The following is a 22576-nucleotide window of genomic DNA, read 5'->3' on the forward strand; positions in this document are numbered from 1 at the left end:
AGGAACTGGCAAATCTGGTTGGAGTCCATGAGGAGGAGATGCACTGCAGTACTTAGTGTCTGGTGTGGCCACAGACTGCATTGACTGTTCCTTTTGATTTTGACCCCCACCCCCTTGTTCAGGGACACATTCCATTTATGTTAGTCACGTCTATGGTACTTGTTCAGTTTGTCTCAGTTGTTGATACTTATGTTCATACAAGTATTTACACATGTTTAGTTTGCTGAAAATTAACGCATTTGACAGTGAGAGGATGTTACTTTTTTTGCTAAGTTTACATAAATGTCAATAGAAAATCACAAAATGCAGCTAGTTTGCTGTCATTCCAGCTTCAGTTTGAAGTTATTGTTTTAGCTGTGCAGTTGGCAATCTATTCTGAACAGTGGCCTGGCGAGAGAGCAAATGTTATATGCCAGGTGAAATTGCGCATCATTACCACATTCATTGTTATGGATGTATCCCAAATTATTTCACTAGAAAAACAGCTTAAAAAATATTCAGCTACTGCTGCTGTTCTGGCTGTGCTGTTTGACGTGACTGTTTGCCAAAGTTGGCTGGCTAACAAGCAAGGGATAAGAACGTTACCAGCCATCGTGGCAATGGAACTTTTAGAACAAACGACTGTGTCGATCCATAGATTTAAAACAACAATACTTTAACGACTGGTTCTAACCTAACCGATAGAATGAACAACCAGCCTGCATGGGTAGCAACCCTAGATTTGTGTCAGGACTATGTCTCGCGGAAGGTTGAAATAGTATGAATAAATTGATCAGAATAACTTTTTTTAATGAAAATATGTCAATTATTTGAGTATGTTGGTAACCAGTCTTATAAAAGTGATAATGCCCTCGAAGACAGTGTTTAGTCTCTGGGCTCTGCCAATACTGTATATCCTCCAAACACTGGCTTCTTGGGCATTATCCCTTAAGTGTTTCTCAACTTTTTTCTGCTGTAGATCATCAGGCAGCCCAGAGGTGGTTAAAGCTATGCTTGGCAGTGGATGGTTTCAGCTCCAACAGCAGCGGTATCCACAGCAGCAAGATCCCCCGTAGGCTTGCTGCCCAGGTGGTGGAGAGCGTGTGGCAGGAGTGCACTACAAACCGGGCCCAGAGCAAGTATGTACACTACCCGTCACCTCACCCTACTGATTCATATCATACTACTGGTCTATTGAAGGAGGGTCTGCCTGCTGAGCTCTGTTTGTCTGGTTCCTTGTCAGGAGGAAGTTTGCTACATTGACCAATGGCACCTGTGAGGAGGAGGAGGGGGATAAAACGGGAGTATGGGATTTTGTGGAGTCATCGCATAGGGCACACTGCAACTGTTCAAGGTACTGTGGATCACGTTTGATTATAACGGTGGGGGTTTTAGGCCAGGGGTGTCAAACTCAATCACCGCACGGGCCATATTGAAAAAACACAATGAATTTACAGTCCAGACATTGCCTATGTTTGTTTTTAGAATAAAACGTGAATAGAACCGCGACCCAAACGGACCGTGTTTATTTAAAAAAAAATTATGCCACTTTATGATGTCCACTTAGACATTTATGTGGGATGCTGAATATAGCATTTTAACATAAATATAAATATTTGTCCAGCCTATGCTTGCAGATGTGCATTGGCTAACATGCTGCACCCCAAATAAATCATATTTTAAGCGTTTTGTTGCAGGTTTTTTTTGTTTAAGTTTTATATTCCGAAGCCAGAATGAAACATTTTAGTAGCTTAGGAGGACTGCCTGTGCCCTTTCCGTCTGCTGCTCTGTAAATGGGACAGCACGTCAAGCTGTAATTTCATAAAGTAGATGACTCAACCTTTAACTCATTCTCACGTGTGTCCTTTAGTATTCATTTATACTCGTGTGAATCCTTTATCTAATACATTTTTGACATCAAAGATGGCATTGTCTGTAGGCTACAGCAATGACCTCTTGGAACTGAAACTTGGCATCAACATTTTGCCTACAACTTAAACTTTCGGTCTGGTAGATTCGGTCAGTACCATTAAGGAAAACAGCTTGGCTGCTGCAAATGTTTAGTTAGGTGATACAGCGCACTAGCTGGCTCCTGGTTGGGTGGGTGTGTGTGTGTGTGGCAATGCACTGTCTTTGGAGCTCATCAAGTTGGCAGTGCTTGCTGGGACTTGTAGTGCAGAGTGTCGTGGGTGGTATGGAAGCAGGCCAAAATGAATTGACAACCCAAATCATTGTGCAAGCCAGATAGAAATGGGCCAGATTTGGCCTGCGGGCCTTGCTTGACATGTGTTTTAAGCTGATGGGAATTATTCCCTGTAACTCACCAGAGTCCTTTAGGGGGTCTGATTTTTATCACAAACGTCTTGGAAATGAACATTCAGTAAATTGCTATTCCAATATTTTGACTCTTCACCCCAGGCATAAAAACCAGAAGCAACGATCAGGCAGCACCTCAGGAAACCCCCCATCAGTGGGCAAGCCCCCACAGCCGCCACCCAAACACAAGCTGGGCGAGAAGTTGGAGAAGGGGGAGAAGCAGCAGAAGAGGCCCCAGACACCCTTTCACCACCGCAGCTATGTGTTTGAGGAGCAGGCCATGGAGCCCCGGAGGCTGTGTATGAGAACCCAGGATGAGGGACCCTACCCCAGCCTGCACCACATAGACACAGCCCCTTCCAAAGCCCCCATGTTGCACACCCACGGGACCCCCCAAGACCTGGCCGGCTCCCCCCAGCCCCCACCTCTCAGCCCCCACCCCTGCGAGCACGGGGAGGAAGACCCTGGGGCCATGAAGAGCTCCTCCACGCCCATCCACCAACACTTCTACCCCCCCTCCTCTGAGCCCTGCCTGCTGCCTCAGAAGACCTCGTCTGATCTGCCCCTGCCTTTCCCCCCTGCCTACCCTGAATCCCTGGAACCCACTGCCTACGTGGGCTCAGCCATCAACCCCAACGAAGACTCGGCCCACAACCCCTGGAAGTACTTTAACCTGCCACGGAAGAAGGCCTCAGACTTCTTGACACCACTGCTGCCTGTGGACAAACTACAGGATGACTCTGGGGGAGGAGGAGGGCAGGAGAACATTGTCTCTGTCACAGAGTGAGTACACTACCCCCTCCTCTCTTTCAAGATGTAATGATAAACCTTACTACGAGCACCAAGGTGATGAGTAGCTATGATAGATATTTGCTTTCTCCCTCTGTACATCCACTTTGAGCATTATATATGCAGTTTCCCCTGCATTCACATGATTACTGAACATCTACGTAACATTGTCTCCTCCCAGGTTGATGTCTGGCTCTGGCAGGCCTCTGAAGGTGTCTGACGACCTGGTGAGAACCTACACCCAGAGGAGGAACAGCCACCTGGCGGCTGCCATGTCTGACGAGGACCAGGAGGAGGAGCCAGACCCCTACGCCTTCGTGGAGGGAGACGAGGAGTTCACCTTCACTGACAAGAAGGACAAACCAGGCTCGGAGAGAGAGACCAGCAAGAGACACAAGGTGAGTATCAAACATGAGTTTCTAAGAATTAATTCCATAGTTATCCCTACACCCTTTTTCTAATCCTACCTAATGTGGTCGGATTTGTTAGTTCAGTTGACATGTGTATGCCACTATTTTGCTTATGAGATGATGTAGCACAGTGGTTCCCAACATTTTTTGCTTACTGTACCACCAACTGAATTTTGCTCTGCCTGGAGTACCCCTGAACATTTTACCAGTAAGCTTCTGGTCTTCTCAAGTACCCACTGTGGATAGACCAAGTAACCCCTGGTTGGGAGCCAGTGACGTAGCAGATGCCAAGAGAATAACACATTTCTTTACGCTGGTGTTTGTTTAGGGTGACGATGGCAGTGGGACTTCAGCAGATGGTGAGCATTTCCTCCTTTATTGTTGAAGACTTTTTTAATCACTCCTATAAAACTACGAGTGGAATGTCAATAAAATTGTCATCCAGAGTGGTTACTGACAGCACTTCTTTTGTGTGCAGATGGTCAGGGTGCGGCTGGTGGGAAACCTATACCCTCCACCAGCCTCATCTATGAGACAGACCTGGCTGTGTCCATCAACGATCTGGACAACCTCTTCAACTCAGACGAAGACGAGCTAGCGGTCAGTGGAGTATACAGTGCCTCTAGAAAGTATTCATACCCTTTGATGTAATACACATTTTGTTGCGTTACAGCCTGAATTCAAAATTGATTAAATCAAAATTCTCACCCATCTACACACGCTACCCCATACTGACGAAGTGAAAACATGTTTTTATAGATTTTAGCAAATTTCTTGAAAATGAAATGCAGTCCTTTGCTATGACAGTCCAAATTGTGCTCAGGCGTATCAACTTTCCTTTGATCATCCTTGAGACGTTACTACAACTTGATTGGAGTCCAGCTGTGGCCCATTAAATTGTTTTAGGAAGAAACAGACCTGTCTACATAAGGTCCCACAGTTGACAGTACATGTAAGAACAGAAACTATACCATAAAGTCCAAGGAACTGTCTTTAGACCTGAGATATAATTGTGATGAAGCATATCTGGGAAGGTTATAAAACCATTTCCAGTGTTGAAAGTTTCCAAGAGCACAGTGGTCTCCATCATTGGGAAATGTAAAAAAAATATGTAACTATCCAGACTCTGCCTAGAGCTGGCCGTCTGATCAAACTGGGCAAGAAGGACCTAGGCAAGGGAGGTGACCAAGAACCAAATGACCACACTGACAGAGCTACAGAGTTCATTGGCTGAGAAGGGAGAACCTGCCAGAAGGACAACAGTCTACAGCATTTCACCAATTTGGGCTAGACGGAAGCCACTCCCGAGAAAAAGGCACAAGACAGCACACCTGGAGTTTGCAAAAATGCTCAGAGTCTTTCATGTGCATAAGGCAAAATATTGTGGTCTGATGAGACAAATGTAACTTTTTGGCCTGAATGCAAAGTGCTATGTCTGGAGAAAATCAGGCACAGCTCATCACCCGTCTAACACCACCACTACTGTAAAGCATGGTGGTGGCAGCATCATGCTATGGGGATGGTTTTCAGCGGCAGGGACTAGGAGACTGGTAAGGATAGGGGAACAATGAATGGAGCAATATATAGGCAAATCCTTGATTTAAAGACCTGCTTTAGAGTGCAAACAACCTTAGACGGGGCAAAGATTTACATTCCAACAGGACAATGTCCCTAAGCATACAGCCAAAGCAACGCTGGAATGGCTTCAGAACAAGAATGTGAAAGTCCTTGAGTGACCCAGCCAAAGTTCAGACTTGAATCCCATTGCAAATCTGTTGTGGAAAGATTACTGTTCACTGCTGCTCCATCTAACTTAACAGAGCTTGAGTAAATCTTGAATGTGAGAAAATCCCCAAATCCAGATGTGCAAAACTGATAGACAAACCCAGGGCAACTCAAAGCTGTAATCACTGCCAAAGGTGCTTCTACAAAGTGTTAACTTGTGGGTGTAAATATTTATGTAAATTAGATATTTCTGTAATTCACTTTTAATAGATTTGCTAACATTTCTCAAAACATTTGTTCACTTTGTCATGGAGTATTGTGTGTAGATGGGTAGGCAAAAACAAACTATATTTTATCCATTTTGAATTCAGGCTTTAACAACATTTTGAATAAGTTAAGAAGTATGAATACTTTCTGAAGGCACTGTAGTTCTCATCTACATTGGGGGCAACATTGTTTGGGTTACATATCCCTTTGCCCATTTCCATATCTTAAGTTGATAATTTGCTAACAGAACATTGTGTAAAGTCTTAGAAAAGCTCTCTGTTCAAAGCCTTTTTAAAATGATCTGTCCCCAACAGCCTGGATCCAGGAGAGCAGGAGTACATGGAGACAAGTTTGGCAGTAAGGAACACAAAACATCAAATCTGGACCCTCTGTCCTGCATAAGTATGTTTACTTTCTCAAATTCCTACCCTAAAGTTCCTCTTTAGGTCATCACTGTATCCTACATTAATTTAGCAAACAATAGGGTGATTCGTCTGTTCACCTTCCTGTCCCCAGGCTCTGCTGACCTGCACAAGATGTTCCCCACCCCCCCCTCTCTGGAACAGCACATCATGGGCTACTCCCCCATGAACACTGGGGGGAAGGACTACGGTGGCCTGGAGGGTGGGTTGGGCCTCACTCTGCTGGATGGGAGCCAGTTTAGCAGCCACTACAAGATGGAGGTGGAGGAAGGCTTCTGCAGCCCCAAGCCTTCTGAGATCAAGGTATCTTAAAGGCCCAATGCAGCTGTTTTTATCTTGATTTAAAATAATTTCTGCGTAATAATTAAGTACTTACTCTTATTGTTTTCTATTAAAATGGTCAAAAATAACAAATGGCATCTTAGCAAATTGCCAGAGCAATTTCTCAAGCAAGAATTTGCAAGAACTGTCAGTGGTTGGAGTTTGGGGCCTAATGGGAGGGATATGTAACCTGAAAAATAGCTGTTATTGGCAGAGAGGTTTGAAACTCTTTGTTATTGGTCTAGTGACTTATACCGCCTGGTGACGTACCCAAGCAATGCCAAAACTCCATCCCGCCAAACTTCATCCCACATAAACGGACAGAAATTTAATGTGGTCTTTTCTAACAGCTCTTACACTAAAAGGGCAATATCGTTTTCACAACATTATTCCAACCTCGTGGTGTGGAAATATTTCTAAAACACAGGAAAATAAAAATGTTGATTGTAATGGGCCTTTAACTTCAGTCTAGTGTGGAGGGTCTCGATTTTACATTAACTTTTTAGTCATTTAGCGGTTGCTCTTATCCAGAATGACTTTCAGTTAGTGCATTCATCTAAGGATAGCTCGGTGAGACAACCACATGTCGTAGTAAGTACAGGGTATCAGCAAAGTGCTCATAGTGTAAGTAATTTTTTTTCTGGGGGGGTGGAATAAGACTGACGTCTTATTTAATATACTCTGTCTAGTCATGCTGTTGTCAGCTTCAATACTTTCTCTAAGCTTAGACTTGCTGAAGTATTATAGTGGCTTATTTTCCTTCTCTCCCCCATCTACCTCCAGGACTTCTCGTTTGTTTACAAGTCGGAGGCGTGCAAGGCATTCACGGGCTGCTCCATGTTTGCTCCGCTGAAGATGCTGCCCAGTCAGTGTATGATGCCCATCAAGCTGCCAGAGGACTGTGTTTACACACCCAGCTGGACCATGGGCAAACTGGAGCTCATACCCCCAGTGCCATCCATGGGCCTCCTCACCAAAGACGGGTAACCAATCAGACTGGTCCCCTTGAATTATACAAGTCATGTACCCACTTGTGTGTCAGGGGTTTTAATGTTTGTGCTGTTGTCTCCCTATTTCAGTAACATCCCCAGTGTTGAGCCAGACTACCAGAGCTACACACCTCAGACCCACACGCCCTTCATGTCCAACAGTGCCCCACCCAGCAACAGCGGCACGGGCATCCTGCCCTCCCCGGCCACACCCCGCTTCTCCGCCCCCACCCCACGCACTCCCCGTACCCCACGCACCCCAAGAGGGCCAGCCAGTGTCCAGGGATCGCTCAAATATGACAACTCTGACCTCTACTCGCCCGCCTCCACCCCTTCCACCTGCCGACCTCTCAGCTCAGTGGAGCCAGCCACCGTGCCCTCCATCCCTGAGGCCCATAGCCTCTACGTCACCCTCATCCTCTCCGAGTCTGTCATGAACCTTTTCAAGGACTGTAACTTTGACAGCTGCTGCGTGTGCGTGTGCAACATGAACATCCGTGGCGCAGACGTGGGCGTGTATCTTAATGACAACGGCGAGGCACAGTACCCCTGTACCTGCGGTTTCAGCGCCGTGGTCAACCGCCGCTACGGCAGCTCGGCTGGGCTCTTCCTGGAGGACGAGCTGGACGTGGTGGGGCGCGACTCTGACGCTGGCCGGGACTCTGAGAGGCGTTTCCAGGAGCTGCACGCTGCCTCCCTTCACAGGACTGGCAACCCCAAAGAGAGGCCCCCAGACGAGCTCATCCTGCTACTGCAGGACCAGTGTACCAACCCATTCTCCCCCATGGCTGGGGTGGAGTACCCCAGGGCTCTGTCCTCAGGCCCCTCTCGCTTTTCTCTACGGGTGGAGGAGAGGGACTGCTATAATGACTGCTACATGGCTCTGGAGCATGGCCGGCAGTTCATGGACAACATGTCAGGAGGCAAGGTGGACGAGGCACTGGTTAAGAGTACGTGTCTACACAACTGGCCTAAACGCAAAGGTGAGTCCGCTCCTTCACTCATTGACAATGCACAAACTTGTTTCCCTTCCTGCTCTTGTTCCTCCTTTTCTTCCTACTCCTCTTATGTGAAACCCAGTCTTCTTGGTTGGATGTGTGTTTGTATGATGCTGATCCCTCCCACCCTCTGTTTCCCCCTCCAGCTGCAGAAGTGAGCAGGCTGTTCTCTCAGGACGTGCTGCGGGTGTTGCTCTCCCTCCAGCCTGTACTCCAGGATGCCATCCAGAAGAAGAGGAGCATACGGTCCTGGGGAGTTCAGGGACCTCTCACCTGGCAGCAGTTTCACAAGATGGCCGGCAGGGGATCCTACGGTAAACACAAGGACAATAATAATAATACTACTTAAAGATGAATACATCCAGGGCTTTTTCTGTATCAAAAAGGGGCTTAGGTGTTGGCCTTTCGGTGCACCTGAATTGAAGAGAATTCTTTCAATTCTATAAATGTCTGCATGGAGCTGAGAATCTTTCTCCCTTTTAAATTGAATTTCCTGCAATTACATGCATTTTGCCATGGTTAATGCTGTGTTATTTTGCTCCAACATAATGACAAAATCCATACTACAAAATGCATTGTTTTCTAAATGTAATTCACCCTGATTGTCTAGCTTTTATTTTGTTAGTTCTCAAATATTATATCATTAAAAATATATATAGGTCCATTGTCTTTTCTATCTGTCTCTTTTCTGTCCCAGACCTGCTGTTTTCAACTCTCTAGAGACCGCAGGAGCGGTAGAGATACTCTTAATGATCGGCTATGAAAAGCCAACTGATATTTACTCCTGAGGTGCTGACTTGCTACACCCTCGATAACTACTGTGATTATTAGTATTTGACCATGCTGGTCATTTATGAACATTTGAACATCTTGGCCATGTTCTGTTATAATCTCCACCCGGCACAGCCAGAAGAGGACTGGCCACCCCTCATAGCCTGGTTCCTCTCTAGGTTTCTTCCTAGGTTTTGGCCTTTCTAGGGAGTTTTTCCTAGCCACCGTGCTTCTACACCTGCATTGCTTGCTGTTTGGGGTTTTAGGCTGGGTTTCTGTACAGCACCTCGAGATATTAGCTGATGTAAGAAGGGCTATATAAATCAAATTGATTTGGTTTAAGTTTACACAAAGCATTTTTTTCAGTTACTGGCCCAATGCTCTTATCTGCTAGGCTACCTGCCGCCCTTAACTAAACTTTGCAATGAGTCTGACTGTCCCTCCTCTCTAAACCATTAGGCACTGACGAGTCTCCAGAGCCCCTGCCCATCCCTACCTTCCTGGTGGGCTATGAGTATGACTTTGTGGTGCTGTCGCCTTTCGGCTTGCCTTACTGGGAGAAGCTCCTGCTGGACCCCTTCGGCTCCCACAGGGACGTGGGATATGTAGTCGTCTGTCCTGAGAACGAGGCTCTGCTCCGCGGGGCTAAGAGCTTCTTCAAGGACCTTACGGCCGTGTACGAGGTAAGCAGATAGATCCCCCCCCCCCAAAGTCTAATAAAATATAAATGTTTAAGAAAATTGGTACGTTTACCCATGTTTTTCTCTTTGCAGGCCTGTCGACTGGGTCAGCACAGACCAATCTGTAAGACTCATGCAGATGGCATATTGCGGGTTGGTACGGCAGAGGGCAGGAACCTGGCAGAGCAGCCCCTCAGTGATTGGTTCCTCAAGATGGCCAGCAGCAACGGGAACAGCGAGGCCTTCAGCAAACTCAAACTCTACGCCCAAGTGTGCCGACATGACCTGGGTACGTCGTTCATTAGATTGCCATTTTCTATTTCAGGAGATTGTACTGAATCAGAGCTGGTATCTCTTGTGTTTATAATTTTTGATTTGGCTTCTACAAAGGCAAGTTGGGTGCCTCTTAATATCTGACATTGGTCTTCTTTTTCTCAACATTTTTGTTACTCTCCTCAGCTCCATACCTGGCTGGGCAGTCTCTGGACAGCTCTTTGTTGAACCAGCACAGCCCCGCTGTGGCCTCTCCCCAGTCCTCCTCCTCCCAGTCCCCCTGCTCCACCACCCACTCCTCAGGCCCCCAGAGCTCCACCAGCAGCAGCACTGCCCAGCCTACCATCAGCACCCCACCCTCCTCCACCATAGGCCCCCAGGCAGTGGGAGGGATAGGGGGGGTAGGAATGCCCTCAGCCAAGCCCAGCTCCTACACACCATACGGGACATCAGGCCTGCAGGGCAGCGTCTCCCAGAACGGGCCACAGTTGGGTGCTCAGACCACAGGAGAGAATGGCCCCATTGCCAACCAGCCCCAGGCCACCACCGAGCCCGTGGAGACGTATGTACCCTCACCAGCTGACATCCTCTGGTTTAGTCACACTGATTTTCTGTAGCACCACTTGTAGCCTTGAGTTTAATTTACGCACTTGGAATAGGCTGAATTACGACCTTACCCATCTCTCCCATTTTTATCCACGGCTTGTCTGGAAGAGAACATTTGGCCTGCTAAATATCTTTAATCTAATAGATAAAAGCTAGTTGATTATTGTTTGTTTGTCCTTTGACCCGAGTGCTTCTCTCTCTATAGCACGTTGGAGAGAGATAAGGTTGGCATCCCTACAGACGGAGAGTCCCATGCAGTGACGTTCCCCCCGGCCATTGTAGTCTACATCGTGGACCCCTTCAGCTACGAGGACGGGGAGAAGGACACCCACTCAAGTGTGTGGACGCTGGGTCTGCTGCGCTGCTATGTGGAGATGCTCCAGTTCCTGCCGCCTCACATCAGAAACTCTGTGTCTGTGCAGGTAATGGAGGACTTGACACATGTAGCCAGACTGCAGACCATTCATATTTATGTTCAGCACATTGGCTCTTTTGACAACAGTTTTCAAACACCTGTGGGGTTGGTGTGGTTAAAACTAGGGTGTCTATGTGTTGGTCAGATCATTCCCTGCCAGTACTTGTTGCAGCCAGTACGCATTGAGGAGCGCCATCTCTATGGTCAGCACCTCAAGTCCCTGGCCTTTTCGGTGTTCACCCAGTGCAGACGGCCCCTCCCCAGCAACACCAACATCAAGGCTCTGACGGGCTTCGGCCCTGGCCTGGCCATCGACATGGCACTGAGGAGCTCAGAGGTAAGTAACACATGGGAAACTGCACTAAAACCTCACAAATATTATTAATGGATTGATTTAGACTGCTTATCAGTTCTAGAAACTTGTCACAATGTGAATGGTTTAACATAACATCCTGGTCTTTGGCAACTCCTTGCATATACCTTGATGATCCAAGAGACCACTGCTCTGTTGAATAAATCACAATGGCTTACTAAATGCAGCTTTCTAAGTGACACGTAAGGAACCATTGGTCTGACCGTTTGACTTTCACGCCTTTGCAGAGGCCGGAGTGTCTGCGTTTGTACACACCACCGTTCATCCTGGCGCCCATCAAGGACAAGCAGACAGAGCTGGGGGAGACGTTCGGAGAGGCCTCTCAGAAGTACAATGTGCTGTTTGTGGGCTACTGCCTGTCGCATGACCAGCGCTGGCTCCTGGCCTCCTGTACTGACCAATCAGGAGAGCTGCTGGAGACATGCATCATCAGCATTGATGTGCCAAACAGGTCAGTGACACATGTCAATTGGTAGACGCTCAAATTCAATTCAGAATCTGTCTCTTTTGTGACTTTGTCGTGTCCTCTGTAAAGGGCTCGGAGGAAAAAGGGTTCAGCCAGACGACTGGGCCTGCAGAAGCTGTGGGAGTGGTGTCTAGGCTTGGTGCAGGTGACATCACTTCCCTGGAGGGTGGTGATTGGCCGCCTGGGCAGGATGGGCCACGGAGAGTTACGAGGTATGCCACACAGATGTATGTATGCCACACAGAGAAGTGTGCGTGTGTGATTATATATATATATATATATATCTATATCTCCAACCTAAGGGCATGTCAACTTCAACTGTGTGATATATATATATACACACACACACACACACACACACACACACACACACACACACACAGTTGAAGTTGACATGCCCTTAGGTTGGAGTCATTAAAACTTGTTTTTCAACCACTCCACATTTCTTGTTAACAAACTATAGTTTTGGCAAGTCGGTTAGCACATTTACTTTGTCCATGGCACAAGTAATTTTTCCAACAATTGTTTACAGACAGATTATTTCACTTATAATTCACTGTATCACAATTCCAGTAGGTCAGAAGTTTACATACGCTAAGTTGATTGTGCCTTAAAACAGCTTGGGAAATTCCAGAAAATTATGTCATGGATTTAGAAGCTTCTGATAGGCTAATTGACATCATTTCAATGAATTGTTGGTGTACCTGTGGATGTATTTCAAGGCCTACCTTGAAACTCAGTGCCTCTTTGCTTGACATCATGGGAAAATCTGGTTCATCCTTGGGAGCAATTTCCAAATGCCTGAAGGTACAACATTCATCTGTACAAACAGTAGTAAGCAAGTATAAACACCATGAGACCACGCAGAAGTCATACCGCTCAGGAAGGAGATGCGTTCTGTCTTCTAGAGATGAACGTACTTTGGTACGGAAAGTGCAAATCAATCCCAGAACAACAGCAAAGGACCCTGTGAAGATGCTGGAGGAAACGGGTACAAAGTATCTAAATCCACAGTAAAACGAGTCCCATATCAACATAACCTGAAAGGCCACTCAGCAAGGAAGAAGCCACTGCTCCAAAACCGCCATAAAAAAGCGAGACTACGGTTTGCAACTGCACATGGGGACAAAGATTGTACTTTTTGGAGAAATGTCCTCTGGTCTGATGAAACAAAAATATACCTGTTTGGCCATAATGACCATTGTTATGTTTGGAGGGAAAGGGGGGATGCTTGCAAGCTGAAGAACACCATCCCAAACGTGAAGCACGGCGGGGGCAGCATCATGCTGTGGGGGTTCTTTGCTGCAGGAGGGACTGGTGCACTTCACAAAATAGATCGCATCATGAGGAGGAAAATTATGTGGATATATTGAAGCTTGGTCGCAAATGGGTCTTCCAATTGGACAATGACCCCAAGCATACTTCCAAAGTTGTGGCAAAATAGCTTAAGGACAACAAAGTCAAGGTATTGGAGTGGCCATCACAAAACCCTGACCTTAATCCCATAGAAAATTTGTGGGCAGACCTGAAAAAGCGTGTGCGAGCAGGGAGGCCTACAAACCTGACTCAGTTACACCAGCTCTGTCAGGAGGAATGGGCCAAAATTCACCCAGCTTATTGTGGGAAGCTTGTGGAAGGCTACCCAAAATGTTTGACCCAAGTTAAACAATTTAAAGGCAACGCTACCAAATACTAATTGAGTGTATGTAAACTTCTGACCCACTGGGAATGTGATGAAAGACATAATAGCTGAAATAAACCATTCCCTCTACTATTATTCTGACATTCACTTTGTTAAAATAAAGTGGTGACCCTAACTGACCTAATACAGGCAATTTTTACTAGGATTAAATGTCAGGAATTGTGAAAAACTGAATTTTCACAATTCCACAATATACACTGCTCAAAAAAATAAACGGAACACTTAAACAACACAATGTAACTCCAAGTCAATCACACTTCTGTGAAATCAAACTGTCCACTTAGGAAGCAACACTGATTTCACATGCTGTTGTGCAAATGGAATTGACAACAGGTGCAAATAATAGGCAATTAGCAAGACACCCCCAATAAAGGAGTGGTTCTGCAGGTGGTGACCACAGACCACTTCTCAGTTCCTATGCTTCCTGGCTGATGTTTTGGTCACTTTTGAATGCTGGCGGTGCTCTCACTCTAGTGGTAGCATGAGACGGAGTCTACAACCCACACAAGTGGCTCAGGTAGTGCAGCTCATCCAGGATGGCACATCAATGCGAGCTGTGGCAAGAAGGTTTGCTGTGTCTGTCAGCGTAGTGTCCAGAGCATGGAGGCGCTACCAGGAGACAGGCCAGTACATCAGGAGACGTGGAGGAGGCCGCAGGAGGGCAACAACCCAGCAGCAGGACCGCTACCTCCGCCTTTGTGCAAGGAGGAGCACTGCCAGAGCCTTGCAAAATGACCTCCAGCAGGCCACAAATGTGCGTGTCTGCTCAAACGGTCAGAAACAGACTCCATGAGGGTGGTATGAGGGCCCGACGTCCACAGGTGGGTTGAGCTTACAGCCCAACACCGTGCAGGGCGTTTGGCATTTGCCAGAGAACACCAAGATTGGCAAATTCGCCACTGGCGCCCTGTGCTTTTCACAGATGAAAGCAGGTTCACACTGAGCACATGTGACAGTCTGGAGACGCCGTGGAGAACGTTCTGCTGCCTGCAACATCCTCCAACATGACCGGTGTGGGGTGGCATTTCTTTGGGGGGGCGCACAGCCCTCCATGTGTTCGCCAGAGGTAGCCTGACTGCCATTAGGTACCGAGATGAGATCTTCAGACCCCTTGTGAGACCATATGCTGGTGTGGTTGGCCCTGGGTTCCTCCTAATGCAAGACAATGCTAGACCTCATGTGGCTGGAGTGTGTCAGCAGTTCCTGCAAGAAGAAGGCATTGATGCTATGGACTGGCCTGCCCGTTTCCCAGACCTGAATCCAATTGAGCACATCTGGGACATCATGTCTCGCTCCATCCACCAACGCCACGTTGCACCACAGACTGTCCAGGAGTTGGCGGATGCTTTAGTCCAGGTCTGGGTGGAGATCCCTCAGGAGACCATCCGCCACCTCATCAGGAGCATGCCCAGGCGTTGTAGGGAGGTCATACAGGCATGTGGAGGCCACACACACACTACTGAGCCTCATTTTGACTTGTTTTAAGGACATTACATCAAAGTTGGATCAGCCTGTAGTGTGGTTTTCCACTTTAATTTTGAGTGTGACTCCAAATCCAGACCTCCATGGGTTGATAAATTTGATTTCCATTGATAATTTGTGTAATTTTGTTGTCAGCACATTCAACTATGTAAAGAAAAAATTATTTAATAAGAATATTTCATTCATTCAGATCTAGGATGTGTTATTTTAGTGTTCCCTTTATTTTTTTGAGCAGTGTATATTTATATACACACACACACACACACAGTACCAGCCAAAAGTTTGAACACACTTACTCAATTAAGGGTTTTTCTTTATTTTGACCATTTTCTACATTGTAGAATAATAGGGATGACATCAAAACTATGAAATAAAACCTATGGAATAATGCAGTAACCAACAAAAAAATAATCTCAAATATAAACTATTGTTTTATAAAGTAGCCACCTTTGCCTTGACAGCTTTGCACACTCTTGGCATTCTCTCAACCTGCTTCATGAGGAATGCTTTTCTAACAGTCTTGAAGGAGTTCCCACATATGCTGAGTACTTGTTGGCTGCTTTTCCTTCACTCTGCGGTCAGACTCATCCCAAACCATCTCAATTGGGTTGAGGTCGGGTGATTGTGGAGGCCAGGTCAACTGATGCAGCACTCAATCGCTCTCCTTCTTGGTCAAATAGCCCTTACTCAGCCTGGAGGTGTGTTTTGTGTCATTGTCCTATTGAAAAACAAAGGATAGTCCCACTAAGCGTAAACCAAATGGGATGGCGTATCGCTGCAGAATGCTTTTGTAGCCATGCTGGTAAAGTGTCTTGATTTCTAACTAAATCACCTACACTGTCACCAGAAAAGCACACCACCACCTCCATGCTTCACGGTGGGAACCACACATGCGGGGATACTTTTGTTCATGTAGTGTATATACAGTGAGTTGTACATGACTTGTTGTGCCCTGACTGACATCCTCCCTGTCTCCCTCTGTGTTCCAGACTGGAGTATTCTGCTGAGCAGGAGGAACCTGCAGTCTCTCAGCAAGCGCCTCAAGGAGACCTGCAGGATGTGTGGCATCTCTGCCGCAGACACTCCCAGCATCCTTAGCGCCTGCCTGGTTGCCATGGAGCCCCAAGGCTCCTTTGTCATCATGCCAGGTAAAAATTAACAGAAGTTGAACCTTGAGCAATGGCTGCACAGTGCAACCTTGCTTCCCCTGTTTTTGAGTCCACTGAATTTCCTGAAATGTTTTCGTGAATCTGTATCGTGTTAACCTTTCTCTCTGCTGTGTAGACTCTGTGTCGACAGGCTCAGTGTTCGGCCGCAGCACCACTCTGAACATGCAGACGTCCCAGCTGAGCACTCCTCAGGACACGTCCTGCACCCACATCCTGGTGTTCCCCACCTCGGCAATGGTGCAGGTCAACAACGCCACCACCGAACAGAACTTAGACATCGCCTTCAACCCCATAAACCCTGGTCAGTCACACACACACACACGCACGCACTGTAAATGTTGATGCATTTCTAGGTTCTGGCTGTCGTCTGGCTCCACACGGCGATGTTACTGAAACAGGGAGACAGAGCAGCTCTCTGTCTGAGCTAATGGGACATAGTCTTGAATGACCCTTTGTTTATCCCTCTTCATAGATGGTTCAGATGGGATGGGCATCTTTGACCTTTTTGATAACGATATGGTGGACCCTGATCTCATCAACATCCTGCCCAACTCCCCCACCACCTCCCCCGTTCACTCCCCCGGTGGACACTATCACCAGGGGGGAGACGGCAGCAAGGTAAGCCCCTCCACAACACTACCAGCAGGAGGATGCTTACCTGACTGCTGGTAAATGAAGGTTGAATAAGTATTGGTGTCAACCTATGTCCCGGTGTGTTCCAGGGCCAGAGCACAGATCGTATGGAGTCCCACGAGGAGGCCCTGAACATCTTGCAGCAGCCTATGGCCCTGGGCTACTTAATCTCCACAGCCAAGGCTGGCCCCCTGCCTGACTGGTTCTGGTCAGCCTGCCCCCAGGCACAGAACCAGTGCCCACTGTTCCTCAAGGTACCTACAGTACCACTCAAATGTTTGAACACACCTACTCATTCCAGGGTTTTCCTTAATTAAAAAAATAAATGTTCTATATTGTAGAATAATAGTTAAGACATCAACTATTAAATAACACACAATCAAAAAAAGTGCTAAACAAATCTAAATATATTTGAGATTCTTCAAAGTTGCCACCCTTTGCCTTGATGACTGCTTTGCACACTTTTGGCAATCTCTCAACCACCTTCACCTTTTCCTTCACTCTATGGTCCAACTCCTCCAAACCCATCTCAATTGGGTTGAGGTTTAGGTGATTGTGGAGGCCAGGTCATCTGATGTAGCAGTCCATCACTCTCCTTCTTGGTCAAATAGCCCTTACACAGCCTGGAAGTGTGTTGGGTCATTGTCCTGTTAAAAAACAAATGATAGTCCCACTCAGCCCAAACCAGATGGGATGGTGTATCGCTGCAGAATGCTGTGGTAGCAATGCTGGTTAAGTGTGCCTTGAATTCTAAATGAATCACCAACAGTGTCACCAGCAAAGCACCATCACACCACCTTCATGCTTCACGGTGGGAACTACATATGCGGGGATCATCCGTTCACCTACTCTGCCCAAGCAAGTCTCCTCCTTATTGGTGGCTTTTAGTACTGGTGATTTGACCATGAAGGCCTGATTCACGCAGTCTCCTCTGAACAGTTGATGTCTCTTACTTGAACTCTGAAGCATTTGAGCTGCTTTCTGAGATGCATTTAACGCTAATGAAATTATCCTCTACAGCAGAGGTAACTCTGGGTCTTCTTCCTGTGGCGGTCCTCATGAGAGCCCGTTTCATCATAGCGCTTGATGGTTTTTGCGACTGCACTTGAAGAAACTTTCAAAGTTTTTCACGGATTGACTGACCTTCATGTCTTAAAGTAATGATGGACTGTTTCTCTTTGCTTATTTGAGCTGTTCTTGCCATAATATGGACCTGTCCCTATTTGGTAAAAGATAATCTTCTGTATAGCACCCCTACAACGCAACCGATTGTCTCAAATGCATTAAGATGGAAAGAAATTTCACAAATTAGGTTAACATGGCACACCTGTTAATTGAAATGCAATCCAGGTGACTACCTCATGAAGCTAGTTGAGGGAATGCCAAAAGTGTGCAAACCTTTCAAGGCAAAGCTGGCTACTTTGTAAAACAATATCGTTTAAATTTGAGATTCTTTACTTTTTTTGTTGGTTACTGCATTATTTCATGTGCTATTTCATAGTTTTGATGTCTTCACTATTATTCTACAATGTAGAAAATAGTAAAAATAAAGAAAAATCCTTGAATGAGTAGGTATGTCCTTTTGACTGGTACTGTACCTACCTACTGCTCCTCTGACAGTTAACCTAACACTCACTCTGCTCCCAAAGGCGTTTGTTCTTCTCTGGTCCGAAAACTCAGCAGCACTTTTATGCTTTACTTAAATGCATACTTGATCAGGAGTCCTGTCATTTGAATGTTTCCCTTTTCTAATCTAACTGGTGTGGCGTTTGTGTTAATCTAGCTGACCTCTTGTCTGTCGTCACTCCCCAGGCCTCCCTGCACCTGCACGTGTCCTCGGTCCAATCAGATGAGCTTCTCCACAGCAAACACTCCCACCCTCTGGACTCCAACCACACCTCAGACGTGCTCAGGTACACTGCTCAATATGGAATGATAGCCTTTATGAAATAACATAAATGGGAAATACACTGATAGGCAGAGCATAGGTTTATTAGGAAAGAGAGGGGAATTGAATGTATAGTTAGTTATACATAGTGATGTGTTCTCTGTCTCTGACAGGTTTGTGCTGGAGCAGTACAATGCCCTCTCCTGGCTCACGTGTGACCCTGCCACTCAGGACCGGCGCTCCTGTCTCCCTGTTCACTTTGTGGTGCTCAACCAGATGTACAACTTTATCATGAACATGCTCTGAACAAGGATATCAAGTGGAATCTGTGGAGCTCATCATGAAACTAATGGAAGGGGGTTTCCTGGAGTGGATGGACCCTCAACACTTCAGGGTGCGGGCATGGCCATAAGGAATCTCCCCCAGCCAGCGTCTCCATGGCAGCACTGGAGGTGTCCTATCAATCAAATGCCAAGTGTCCATTTTATCATTTTGGATAAGGGACGTTTCATAAAGGAGAATAAGTTGTCTTTTTAATTCTTAGATTTCAATCTTCTGATAAAATGTTAGCTTAATGAAATGCCTGCATATATATTATTTATTGTAAGTTTAAATTTGTCATTTTTATTTCTTTATCTTTTATATATAAAAAATCTGATGGTGTGTATTGCCATCTCACTTTAAAAGGAATTGGTTTAAAATGTAATCAATTTTTTTTTGAATTACAAAACTGTAAACTGCATTTGCTGTAGGCTGCTTTTAGAGTAATTTTAAAAAAAGGGTATTTACATTTTAATTCCCCTGATGTACAGATAGGTAGGCTGGGCATTTATATCCTTTCCTTTTGAGTGGACAGGACTTACAGCTCAGCTATAGTGGCGGAGTCTGTTGCACAGTAATTCAATGTGTTCAGTTAAATGGGATGTGAGGTACAGATTGTCAGATTTTATATATATATGTATATATATATATATATATATATATATATATATATATATATATATATATATATATATATATATTTATATTATATATATATATATATTTATATTATATATATATTATATGACAGATTTAGAGAATTGTTTTTGTGTGTGTATGTATGTGTATATGTGTGTGTGTGTGTGTGTGTGTGTGTGTACATATACATGTGTGCCGCAGCTTCTGTTTTAGGAATAAAGTGCGTCTACCTATCATTGTTCTTGGTCTCTGTTATGAAAACATTGTTTGCAGTGTTGGGGAATGGAGCGTTTCTACCTGTACATAATTCTAACCCTTGCTTTTAAATATATCATAGTTAATGCAAATGTTACCTCACTGCTGGGTGAGTGTTGGATTGGCATGTTAATGAGCTGTTTTAGGGGTTGACTGGGCCATGGGTGGGTTTCAGATGGATCCTTAATGGACCACAGGTTTAGGGTTACCCTCATTTAGCCCCTACCCCAACTAAAGGGATTTGGCAGATCGGTAAAAGTGGAATTGGCTAACTAAGAACATCTCATCCCAAAGCCTCATCCAATCACTGCCTTATTTTCGGTCTAATGGGATCCCATTGGAAGGGTAGCTAAACTCAGGGGGGGGGGGGAAGAAGCGTCCCTTTTTCAGGACCCTGTCTTTCGAAGATGATTTGTAAAAATCCAAAACTTCACAGATCTTCATTGTAAAGGGTTTAAACACCGTTTCCAATGGTTGTTCAATGAACCATAAACGATTAATGAACATGCACCTGTGGAACGGTTGTTAAGACACTAACAGCTTACAGACGGTAGGCAGCTAAGGTCACAGTTATGAAAACTTAGGACACTAAAGAGGCTCTTCTACTGACTGGAAAAACAAAAGCAAGATGCCCAGGGTCCCTGCTCATCTGTGTGAACGTGCCTTAGGCATGCTGCAAGGAAGCAGGGCAATAAATTGCTATGTCCGTACTGAGACGCCTAAGACAGCGCTACAGGACAGGCAGCTGATCGTCCTCTGTGGCAGACCATGTGTAACAACACCTGCACAAGATCGGTACATCCGAACATCACACCTGCGGGACAGGTACAGGATGGCAACAACTGCCCGAGTTACACCAGGAACGCACAGTCCCTCCATCAAATCAAATGTATTTATATAGCCCTTCTTACATCAGCTGATATCTCAAAGTGCTGTACAGAAACCCAGCCTAAAACAGCAAACAATGCAGGTGTAGAAGCACGGTGGCTAGGAAAAACTCCTTAGAAAGGCCAAAACCTAGGAAGAAACCTAGAGAGGAACCAGGCTATGAGGGGTGGCCTGTCCTCTTCTGGCTGTGCCGGGTAGAGATTATAACAGAACATGGCCAAGATGTTCAAATGTTCATAAATGACCAACATGATCAAATAATAATGATCACAGTAGTTGTCGAGGGTGCAACAGGTCAGCACCTCAGGAGTAAATGTCAGTTAGCTTTTCATAGCCGATCATTGAGAGTATCTCTACCGCTCCTGCTGTCTCTAGAGAGTTGAAAACAGCAGATCTGGGACAGTTGAAACTGGAGCAGCAGCACGGCCAGGTGGACTGGGGACAGCAAGGAGTCATCAGGCCAGGTAGTCCTGAGGCATAGTCCTAGGGCTCAGGTCCTCCGAGAGAAAGAAAGAAAGAAAGAGAGAATTAGAGAGAGCATACTTAAATTCACACAGGACACCAGATAAGACAGGAGAAATACTCCAGATATAACAGTCTGACCCTAGCTCCCCGACACATAAACTACTGCAGCATAAATACTGGAGGCTGAGACAGGATGGGTCGGGAGACACTGTGGCCCCATTTGATGATACCCCCAGACAGGGCCAAACAGGCGGGATATAACCCCACCCACTTTGCCAAAGCACAGCCCTCACACCACTAGAGGGATATCTTCAACCACCAACTTACCATCCTGAGACAAGGCCGAGTATAGCCCACAAAGATCTCCGCCACGGCACAACCCAAGGGGGGGCGCCAACCCAGACAGGAAGACCACGTCAGTGACTCAACCCACTCAAGTGACGCACCCCTCCTAGGGACGGCATGGAAGAGCACCAGTAAACCAGTGACTCAGCCCCTGTAATAGGGTTAGAGGCAGAGAATCCCAGTGGAGAGAGGGGAACCGGCCAGGCAGAGACAGCAAGGGCGGTTCGTTGCTCCAGTGCCTTTCCGTTCACCTTCACACTCCTGGGCCAGACTACACTCAATCATAGGACCTACCGAAGAGATGAGTCTTCAATAGAGACTTAAAGGTTGAGACTGAGTCTGCGTCCCTCACATGGGTAGGCAGACCATTCCATAAAAATGGAGCTCTATAGGAGAAAGCCCTGCCTCCAGCTGTTTGCTTAGAAATTATAGGGACAATTAGGAGGCCTGTGCTCAGACTGTCCGCAATAGGCTGAGAGAGGCTGGACTGAGGGCTTGTAGGCCTGTTGTAAGGCAGGTCCTCACCAGACATCACCGGCAACAACGTTGCCTATGGGCACAAACCCACCATCGCTGGACCAGACAGGACTGGCAAAAAGTGCTCTTCACTGACAAGTCGCGGTTTTGTCTCACCAGGGGTGATGGTCCGATTCGTGTTTATTGTCGAAGGAATGAGTGTTACACCAAGGCCTGTACTCTGGAGCGGGATCGATTTGGAGGTGGAGGGTCCGTCATGGTCTGGGGCGATGTGTCACAGCATCATCGGACTGAGCTTGTTGTCATTGCAGGCAATCTCAACACTGTGCGTTACAGGGAAGACGTCCTCCTCCGTCATGTGGCACCCTTCCTGCAGGCTCATCCTGACATGACCCTCCAGCATGACAATGCCACCAGCCATACTGCTCGTTCTGTGCGTGATTTCCTGCAAGACAGGAATGTCAGTGTTCTGCCATGGCCAGTGAAGAGCCCGGATCTCAATCCCATTGAGC

General features: G+C 46.3%; 1 protein-coding gene across 1 annotated transcript in view; it reads left to right on the top strand.

The window, feature by feature from the left end:
• The window catches only part of LOC129822149 (mediator of RNA polymerase II transcription subunit 13-like), a 30218-nt gene extending 10564 nt beyond the window's left edge, over window positions 1-19654 (top strand). The window contains exons 7-30 of the mRNA XM_055880155.1: window positions 959-1118; window positions 1223-1333; window positions 2398-3078; window positions 3266-3482; window positions 3823-3853; window positions 3973-4094; window positions 5801-5888; window positions 6003-6211; window positions 7013-7212; window positions 7309-8201; window positions 8363-8530; window positions 9447-9670; window positions 9761-9956; window positions 10127-10502; window positions 10752-10968; window positions 11107-11298; window positions 11562-11785; window positions 11870-12012; window positions 15974-16132; window positions 16269-16454; window positions 16626-16771; window positions 16876-17040; window positions 18599-18699; window positions 18848-19654. Coding sequence (XP_055736130.1) covers window positions 959-1118; window positions 1223-1333; window positions 2398-3078; window positions 3266-3482; window positions 3823-3853; window positions 3973-4094; window positions 5801-5888; window positions 6003-6211; window positions 7013-7212; window positions 7309-8201; window positions 8363-8530; window positions 9447-9670; window positions 9761-9956; window positions 10127-10502; window positions 10752-10968; window positions 11107-11298; window positions 11562-11785; window positions 11870-12012; window positions 15974-16132; window positions 16269-16454; window positions 16626-16771; window positions 16876-17040; window positions 18599-18699; window positions 18848-18980 — 5342 coding nt within the window. The 3' untranslated portion in view covers window positions 18981-19654. The remainder of the gene's footprint in view (window positions 1-958; window positions 1119-1222; window positions 1334-2397; window positions 3079-3265; window positions 3483-3822; window positions 3854-3972; window positions 4095-5800; window positions 5889-6002; window positions 6212-7012; window positions 7213-7308; window positions 8202-8362; window positions 8531-9446; window positions 9671-9760; window positions 9957-10126; window positions 10503-10751; window positions 10969-11106; window positions 11299-11561; window positions 11786-11869; window positions 12013-15973; window positions 16133-16268; window positions 16455-16625; window positions 16772-16875; window positions 17041-18598; window positions 18700-18847) is intronic.
• The last annotated feature ends 2922 nt before the right edge of the window (window positions 19655-22576 follow it).

This window comes from Salvelinus fontinalis, chromosome 24, assembly GCF_029448725.1.
Source record: "Salvelinus fontinalis isolate EN_2023a chromosome 24, ASM2944872v1, whole genome shotgun sequence".
Taxonomy (NCBI): domain Eukaryota; kingdom Metazoa; phylum Chordata; class Actinopteri; order Salmoniformes; family Salmonidae; genus Salvelinus; species Salvelinus fontinalis.